Here is a 9,913-nt window from a genome sequence, read left to right as displayed (position 1 = left end):
CGAGATTTCCGCCGCAATATCCGACCGGTCACAGATATTTCGGTCTTCTGTTATGCTAACAATGTTTCTTCGAGCTCGTTCGGGGTTATGATCGATTCCGAGATCACGACCTCGATATTCTCGAAGGCGAGCGTTTCAACCCCGGGTTCTAGCCCGGTGGAACTTGGGGTCGATCTTCAGTCTTATTGCCATGTTCCGAACCTGACCTACCATGTCGTAGGCGAGCTCGATTTCGACCGTATACAGTATACATATAAATTAGAGAGTGGGTACATATTATATATATATATGCATGGCGACTATGTTGATATGCATTGAGATTCATATAGATATTGAAAGTCTTCCTTTTTCTGGCAATTTATGTTATAGTGGGAAACCAGAATATATAACAAAACCATAAATCTATTCCAATGTCGAAATAATATATATCTCTAAAGGCTTACCTACACTTACTTCTAATGCCTTATACGTACCCTGTTCATTCAAACACGAACTTACTACGTCACATAAAAACAAAGAAATATGTCCCCTGAGGCCTAAAGAGCACCCATCTGAGGAGCAACTTTGTTGGACAATTGCCTAATTCAATATCAGTAAATACATGGAACAAAAGTGTTGATGGTTTTGATTAGCAGCTTCCTTGCCTTTTTTTCTTTTTTCTTTCTAAATATTGAATGTTGAGGTGCGACTGAAAATCCATCCAAAATGGTAGGTAAATGTGGCAAAATGGTTAAAAGTAAATAGTTATCCACCTATATTATTCATTAGAAAATGGGTTGGATAATGACCTTCTTAAAAACGGGTTGAATATGAATAAGAACCATATTATTCACTTAAAAAATAGATAACCAATGGATAACTAATGGATTTAACTTTTATATTTGTAAAGCCTCAAATTGAGGATTCCTCAAATTTGGGAGATTAGGAATTCTCCCAAAAGTGATCATATTTAAGAAGCCATGGATAATATGGATATTCATATTATCCGCCGGGTAACCCGTTTTTTATCCGTATTAAATATGGTTCGGGTCGGCTAATTTTTCCGTTTTTTAAATTATCCGTCTTTGACTCGCTTATATCCGACCCGATTCACCTGTTTGCCCCTAATTGTAGGCATAGTTATTAAAGATGAAAAATATTTAGTTAATATTCTTCCAACTTGTCCACGTTGCATTTGTTCCTCATCAGTTGTACAATAATTTTCGAAGTAATTTATAACGATCTATTGGACTATTCCATTCTTTGCCCTTAAAAATTTTCAAATTGAATGCTCAAACTCTTTCACAATCCACCAATCTTCTTGAACTGAAACATTTTTAATAGACGTTGTTCTTGTATGGGGAAATTGGATTATAATAAATGGATGAATGGTAGTGTGACATGTAGAATCAAAGATAGGTAAAAGGCAAGTCAAATAACTAGTATAGGATATAACAATTACAAACGACATCAGGTAAATTCCGAAGGGAGCGTAGTCAGAGGGAGCAGATCAAGTACTTGCCATCGAATAGTATTTAATGAGAGAATGTTCTCTAACATTAAATGAGTGACCGTTACAGAGAATATTTTCATTCATGATTTGCCGTTATATATTCATCAATGACATTTTTATTACTATTTAAGAACAGCTTGATCCTAGGATCTTTCTTCCCTAGATAAAGTTATAAATAATAGGCCCAAGAGCCATGGTAAGGGACAAAATTCTTTGCAAACATATGCTGTATGTTACTTTTGCTCTCAATTAAACAACCTTACTTGTTCTTTATAATTGTTTTCACTTTTGTTCTTAGAGACATTGCGCTCGAAGTTAGGCTTGTCATCTTCTTCAGTTTCAATTACTAAATCTCATTTTTAATCTTATTTTTTTATTATTTTTGGATCAAATCAGTACAAAATAACAAATTTAATTATATCGTTCTATGGATAGATAGTTATTTTCTGTTGTTGTTATTACATGTGATTCTTTTTTTCATTTTTTAGTGTTAAAGGTGAATGTTGAGTACTCCTATTAAAGTGGAGTTGGGTGCAGAAAATGATGACGAGGGACAATTTTTGTTGTCATTGAAGTGGCATGCTGCACGTGCATTTGGGCTTTGGGACCCAAAGGTTACCACTTAACCACTGACAATTGACGAATAATATTTATTTTGATCGTAAATGAAATGTCTACCAAAACGACGATGAAAAAGTATATGTAGAAGGAGAATTTTACATAGTCGTAAAAATAATTGCCATAAGCTCAACCTTGGTAAATCTGCAGCATATTTTTGTTATTTAAAATTTGTCAAACAATTACTTCTATTAATCTTATTCTATCACTTTGTCCTGTCGTCCTTCACCTTAAAGAAATAATATCCTCAAAATTTGTTTGTTTCTGCTTCCAAAGTCATTAGTAATCCTTTCGGGAATTCCAAATATGGATACAACATTGGATTATCATCTTCTTTCGCTGTCCACCTACACAATTGATGAATATTTTATTAGATAAAATAGGATTAGAACTTAATTAAGAACATACCAAAATTTAAATTAGCATTATGACTCAACTGTGTGTATGTATATATATATATAGTATATATTATTCCATGTGTTTATATTGTATAATAAATATGTGCACATATATGGGCATGTATTCTATTTAACTTTTCACACGAACACACGTGCATTTGCAAACATATACTAAAGCTGAAGATAGTGAATAAGGTCGCTGGACTACTACTTAGAGAAATACTAAAGTACTATTAGCAGAGGCGGCAAAGTTAATCCATTTTTAATAATTCGTTCAAGTTCAATCGATTGAGTTGTAAACCCTTTACCGACTTGATCTAACAGATCAAACTCGAATGAGCTATCAAAATATTTGTCTAAACAAGTCAAAATAGTGCCACCAGACGGGCCAATATGCAAACCAGACCCAAACATACAAAATCAAATCTACAGATGGGGAACTACGTAAATTTAGAAAAAGCTTAAACTAATAATTCAAGAAACATTAAGTTCCACATTATTTATTCAAAATGCAACACAAAAAAGAGAGGATGTAGCGTTATAAGTACTTATTCTGGACAGGTTGATTATGACATGTTATTTAATTTATTCGACTCAACTTTCTTTTTAACCTAAGCGAAATTTGAACAAATTGAGTTATTTTGCCATCTCTGGTTATAATACCTGTAATTGATAACAAGATGGTGTAGGAATAAAGCTGCTTCCAATTTAGCGAGTTCCCACCCTGGACATAGCCGTAATCCACCTCCGAATGGAATCACCTTCTTGCTTGTTGTTGGATCCTGGAAATGGATTTTAATCTATTGTTTATAGAAAAGTGTTACTTGGAAAGAAAAAAGAAATACTTACGATCCATCTCCAAGGGTTGAATTCTGATGGATTTTGATGCAGGGACGGATCAAGATGTACAACAGACAAGATAGGAAGGACTTTCCATCCGGCTGGTATATAATATTCTGCACTTCCATTACATTGATAAAAGAAGTTGAACATTTATATGACATAAATCTTGTATTTCTTCTAGTTGATATATTCAGATTTTCGAAATGATTATATGTATATATGAATAATGCGAATGGCTTAAATTAAAGTAGTAAACCAGGGTTGGAAGCAATAAAAAATCTTATATGAATATTGGTTAACAAACCTTTGAATTCTACATTCTTGACAGCTTTCCTGTGCACAAACTTCACCAAGTTGCCACAACGTAGAGTCTCATTAATGACCTGAATTATAATAAGATTTTAAGTGCATTCATGATGTAAAAAATATTTACAAAATCAAATCCCAGCTAGATTGGTCAGTTTTACTTGAAAGACTAGATTCGGGAATATTTACCATACTGGTGAATTTCATTTGCTTATAATCTTCCCAGTTTAGGGGTTCCCCTTCCTTTTTCTTTCTCCTCAATGCTCGATGTTCATCCTGATCATATGATGCATATGTGTTAGTATTGGTAATTAAATTGTCTTAAAAATTATAAAGGGGTCTTGTTATTTTAAACGGACTAAAAAGGATGAAAATAAGTTCACACTGAAATGGGGGAGTATTAATTCGAATAGGGCCTCCCGTTACATGTTGACGTTAGGCCACCAATTTTATTGGGCCGCCCAGTAATTGAAGATCAAGTTAAAATGAGTTGATATATTTGCTTTCTTATACCTTCATGTACTGGAGAGCTTGTGGTGATTGGGCAAGAAAATAGACGAGTAGGGACAGAAGTCCTGAGGTTGTTTCATAACCAGCCAACAGAAGGTCTTGCAAAATGCTTACTTTCTCCGCATCACTTAAGTATCCTTTCAATAAATTCTCATTAAAAACGTCTTCTTTGGCTATCCCATTAATCCCCAAATCTTTTCTCTTTTTTCTATCTTTCAGTACTTGCTTCAAGGTGGACGAGATCCTCGTACGAGCCTGCGCGAAGAGAACGAATCAATCATTAAAGGCACTAATGTACTCACTAGAAGATGCTGTAGTTGAATCCGGAGCGTTTGGTAAAACAGAAGTTATTTTTCAAAATTTTTTGAAATAACTTTCTGGTGTTTATTTGTTGGAGAGTGAAAAATAATTTTTAAAGATTAATAATAATATTAGCAAGCTTGATAGCATTTTTTGATTAAAAAATTTGAGTACTAAAAATTGATAACAATGTCTAATTGTTAGTTAAAACAGAGATATAAAGTTAAGGATTGAAATAATTGTGAAGGAAAATCACTTTCGCCCAAAAGTGAGGAAAGTCATTTTTTCCCTTTTGGTAAAATCTTTTTTTTTTTCAAACACAAGAAAATAACTTATTTTTTGAAAGATAAATAGTATTTTATGTCATATCAAACACACCAAACATAAAATATTGTAAGAGCACCTTAAGAGCCTTGGCATAGGATGTCCAAGGAAGGTTTATTGGAATGGACACAAATCCTTTCATGAAAGTCAAGAAATCTTCTAATAATTGCAAAGCTAGTGGCTCTCCAGGTTCCATGTCCAGTACATTCATCAACATCAAATTAAAGCTAAACTGCAAATACAAACTGAATTTGTTCAAAAATATTTATCGTTATCGAAAAATAACAAGTAAATTAATATCAGATAATATTGACCAAAGGTACGTAGTAATTAGTATGATATTATTTTCTTCCCGAACCTGTTTAGCTTCTTTTGAGAAGAGAACCAATTGATTTCCTCTCCACGACTCCATTAACGAGCTACATAACTTATCAACACAAGCGAGAAAATCGGGTTTGCACTTGAATTTATTGATGAGGCCAACTTCAATGCTTCGGAATTTTTTGTGAAGATCACCAGTGACAAGCATCAAAGAGTGTTTTCCAAGAATATCTCTAACTGATTTAGGGTAGCTGCTTTGGAACAGCTTGCCTTCATTTTGAAGGACAAATATGCTGAACTCTAAATCACATGAAACTATGGTTGGAGAGCCGAAAAGATAGGATTTGAATACTTTTCCATATCTGAAATAAGCCAAAAAATAAAATAAAAAATTATCTTGAGCACTGTTAGAGGCGATAAAATTAATTTATTATTTTTAGTAACTCGCTCAACCCGTTCAAGTTTTAACAGATTGGATGGTTTTTAGACTTGATCTGGTTGAGCCCAAAATGACTCACAAATTATTGGGTCAAAATACAACCCAAATCCAAACATACAAAATTATATTTGGAGTTTGACGATTATGCAATTTTTTGAAGAAATTAAGCTAATATATAAGGAAAATACAATAGCTTTCACATTCTTTTTCAAAAAGCAAAAGAAAAAAAGAAAAAAAGGGAAAAAGAAGAGGTTGTGTCATATTAGACGGGTTTGTTTGGTTACGATCCCGTTATTTAATCTATCTTGATCAAAAACACATTTCGAACGAGTTGGATGATCATTACCGTATATTGATTAGACTTGTTTTGATATGTCTTGAGTTTGATTCAACAAACTCATTTGCCACATTTGACCATAGTTAACAGCATAAAGAGAAAGCATAAAATTTTGCCTAAAAATAGATATGAAGTACCTAGAGCGATGTTCTTGCAAGAAGTTGCCAATGGAGAATGATTTATGAGGAGTAAAGAAGCCAAATGTTTCTCCAACAAAGGGTAAGCCCATGCTCCCGCTAGGTAAGCCCTTAGGCTCATGTTTAACAAAGAAGAATTGGTGAAAGATTAAGACAAAAATTACAGTGCCAAATAAGAAAGCTAATATCATCATGGGAAGAAGCACAATCATGATATATATTAGCCAAGAATAATTTTAGTAGTAACAATTTAATTAGTTTACAGTATGGTGGTGTATCATTTACTACTATATATATAGAGCCCATGTCTTCCCATATTTCTATCTAGATAAACCAAATCTGAATGAGAGATTTAATGATTATTTTATCAATATATAATAAATTTATTCATTCAATATTAAATGACTTACCTTTTACAATTTTAATTGTTCTTTTCTTAGTAATTCACAAAATCTCCCCGGAAAACTAAGATTTAGCAATTTCCCTTTATTTTTAGCTATGGAAGATATTCGAGGTTCATTTATGCTAATAACTTCCTACTCATAATTCACGTGTAAAAAGGCTTTTTTTTAAAAAAAAAATATTTATTTCTCGTACGCATTACGAAGTAAGACAATAAGTGACGCCGAAATTTAGTTGAATTCGAAATAATTTATTTAAATTAAATAGCATGACTAGTTAAAATATAGTATCATTAGGAGATTTAATTAGTGGGCGTTTGGACATAAGAATAGTGAAATTTCGGAAAAAAGTGATTTTGTTTTTCAAATTGAAAATGGTATTTTAAAAGTAGAGTTATGTTTGGACATAAATTCAATTTGGAGCTGTTTTGAATTTTTGTGAGTGCTTTGGATGAAAATTTTGAAAAACAGTTTTTCTGTAGTTTTTCAAATTTCAAAAAATTCTGAAATTCAACTTCAAGTGAAATTTGAAATTTTCATGGCCAAACATTGATTCCGAAGAAAAGTGAAAAAAAAAATCGAAAAAAGGAAACTTTTTTATGACCAAACAGGCCCTTAATTTCCACAAATAAATTAGGAGGATATGATGAGCAAGCTAAAGTCTGACTAATTGATGCGAATGAATCAGGCATGGTCATATAAATTTTAAAAGGAAACCGAGATTTTTCTATTAGCTAGTTTCTACTTTTCTAAGGTATTTTCCTTCGTACATTTTCATCATTTCATGTTGGAAAACTTTTTTAGTTCACACAAGGAAATTCAAGTATAAAGAAAAGTCTAGGCAGTGCCTTTAACATGTATTCCATGATTTATTCTTCGTCTATAGTCCTTTTTAATTCTTTGATTTAAGTGTAAACGGAAAAAATGGTCAGCTTTTGCCACTTTTTAATAAAATGAAAAATGGTTAATGCACCGTGCACGCATACCAGATTTAATTTTTTCCGTCCATTTAAAGAATGAAATAAACAGACTATATACAAAAAAATTGTAGTGTGTTATAAAAATATTATTGTGGATGTCGATTTATTACTTTATTTATCTTTCCGTCTGAAAAAGATTATCCATTTAGTACTCCATTAAAGTTTATCTACAAGCAGCTGATGCACGCAAATTGCAAGCAATTCAATGAAATGACTTGCACCAGCTTCTTATAAAAACAGGCAAGTTGCCAGCAGCTCATACAGACAGCTTACAAGCAGCTCAAGAAAAGCCTCGCAGTTGCTTCCTGAAAAGTCTTGCAGCTGTTTCCTGAAAAGCCTCGCAGCTACTTCCTGAAAAGCCTCACAACTGCTTCCTTTCTTCTATAAATAGAGAAAATTTTAGTTCATTATGTACATCAATTTGAAGTTGAATAAAAATATCAATCTCCCTCTATATTTGTTTTCAGTTTATTTACTTTATTGTCTTTATTTTATAACATGTTATCAGCACGAGACTCTACTTGAGCACGTACTTTGAAAGATATATTGCTATAGTTATCCTCGTCCAAAGGCACCGATTTTCACCGTAAGTAAGACCAAATTATTGTATTTATGGATTTCTACCCTTTATACAGTGGGTTGAACGATTGATATTTCTTTGGCGTCACTATTTCATTTCCATATTAGCAAAGTAAACATGAAAATGATTATATGCTTGGCTTAAAGGTTTTACCATATCACTTCGTCTTTGTGAACGATACATTTCGTTTTGAGCTCTATCGCATCGTTCTGCGGTTTGAGACCTTGAGTAACTTCACTTTATATTTTATGACTTGTAGTGTAGTCGGAATTGAATTTCGAAAAGTTCAAAGTTGACTTGGAAAGAAAATTCTAATTTTAGAATTTTTAAGTTGGAAGAATTGACTAAGGTTTGACTTTTGAGTAAACGACCTCGGAATCGGGATTTGAAGGTTCCAAAAGGTTCGTATGATGATTTCAGACTTGAGCGTATATTCGGATTGAGTATCGGATCACCCGAGAGCATTTCGATGTTTATTATGAAAGGTTGGCATTTTGAAGGTTTAAGAATTTTCTAAGTTTGGTTTGAAGTAGGCTTTAGTGTTATCGATGTATGTTAGGGATTCCGAGCCTTGGAATGGGTTCGTATTGTGATTCATGACTTGTACGCAAAGTTTGGGATTATTTCGGAATATTTTTTATGGTTCGGACGCGTTCGTTGAAATTTGAAAGTTTGAAAGTTTAAACAAGAATTTCGATTGTCGATTTATAGTTTCGATATTGTTTGGCGTGATTTGAGGCCTCGACTAAGTTCGTAATGTGTTTTAGGATGTGTTGGTATATTTGGTCAAGGTTCAGGGGGGCTCGGGTGGATTCCGGATGGTTAATGGATCGGATTTTGGACTTAAGGAAAAACAAAGCTTGAGAATTCTGGTTGCTAGTGCAACCACTTATGCGGAAGCTTCATCGCAGAAGCGACCATGAAGAAGCGAGGCAGTGAGCCGCAGAAGCTGCTGGGAGTGTACTGGGCAGAGGTCGCAGGTGCGAAGAAGTTCCTACACCTATGTGATCGCAGATACAACCACTGGAGCGCAGAAGTAAATTTTTCTAGGGAAGGCTGGGACCGTAGATGCGGTCGAGTTTCCACAAAAGCGGAATTGCACCTGCGGATGAAGCATCACAGAAGCGAGAGGTGACATGTCCGGGGTTCTCACAGGTGCGAGATTGAAGCCGGAGAAGCGACCAGGGGACCGCAGATGCGAGGCAGCGCCGGGGAGACTTGGTTTTATACGGGATTCGACCTATTTTCTTTCATTCTCTCTTAGTTTAGACGATTGTTGGAGAGCTTCAAGTAGAGGTTTTCATCATCTATGTCAAGGTAAGTAATTTCTACATATTGTGAGATAAATACATGATTTGTATGTGGATTTAAACATGAAAATTAGTGAACATTTTGAGATTTTGAAGAAAAACCTAGAAATTGATATTTTTGAATTTTGACCGCGAAATTGGACATGAAATTAGGAATAAATTATATATTTGAGTTTGTAATATTATCGGTAATGATCATCTTCGAAAATTTTCGGAACCGGGCATGTGGGCCCAAAGGTTGACTTTTTTGACTTTTCGAGCGGAGTTGGAAATTGTTATAAATTGATTAATTATGGGTAATTGAGTATATATTTATAGATTTGCACAATTGTTTGACTGGTTTTGGAGAGACAGGCATCGGTTTAAGGTGTTTGAGTGGCGTTGGAGCCAGTTATGGAACTTCGGAGCGAGGTAAGTCTCCAGTCTAACTCTGTGAGAGGGAAACTACCCCTAGGTGATGTATTTGATATGTGCTATCTGTTGTGGGGAATACATACGCACGAGGTGACGAGAGTCTGTACTTAGCTAGATTCATGTTATGTCCGGGTAGACTTAGGTTCCCGTCATTCTATAACTGTTCTATTTGAGTTGTCTCTTGCCTATTAAATTCCTTTATT

At 33.9% G+C, this 9,913-nt stretch overlaps 1 protein-coding gene across 1 annotated transcript; it reads right to left on the bottom strand.

Moving 5' to 3' along the window:
- Positions 1-2,266: 2,266 nt before the first annotated feature.
- LOC107795428 (cytochrome P450 724B1-like) lies at positions 2,267-6,117 on the bottom strand. Its single transcript, XM_075235705.1, has 9 exons — positions 6,026-6,117; positions 5,150-5,474; positions 4,871-5,023; positions 4,171-4,422; positions 3,847-3,933; positions 3,710-3,734; positions 3,358-3,464; positions 3,172-3,290; positions 2,267-2,457 (listed from the first exon to the last, which is right to left on the bottom strand). Exons 1-9 carry the CDS (start codon positions 6,115-6,117, stop codon positions 2,358-2,360), a joined length of 1,260 nt encoding a protein of 419 aa, XP_075091806.1. The 3' UTR covers positions 2,267-2,357.
- Positions 6,118-9,913: the final 3,796 nt, after the last annotated feature.

Source organism: Nicotiana tabacum, chromosome 17 (genome assembly GCF_000715075.1).
Source record: "Nicotiana tabacum cultivar K326 chromosome 17, ASM71507v2, whole genome shotgun sequence".
Taxonomy (NCBI): Eukaryota; Viridiplantae; Streptophyta; class Magnoliopsida; order Solanales; family Solanaceae; genus Nicotiana; species Nicotiana tabacum.
Note: the sequence above shows the minus strand (reverse complement) of the source record. Positions and strands in the feature narration are given on the sequence as shown.

Coding starts and splice junctions, on each gene's coding strand:
- LOC107795428 (XM_075235705.1), bottom strand. CDS start 6,117: ATGGGCTTACCCTTTGTTGGAGAAACATTTGGCTTCTTTACTCCTCAT. Junction 3,465..3,709: donor TAATGAGACTCTACGTTGTG/GCAACTTGGTGA, acceptor ATGGAAGTGCAG/AATATTATATACCAGCCGGA. Junction 3,291..3,357: donor TCAACCCTTGGAGATGGATC/GTAAGTATTTCT, acceptor ATCCATTTCCAG/GATCCAACAACAAGCAAGAA.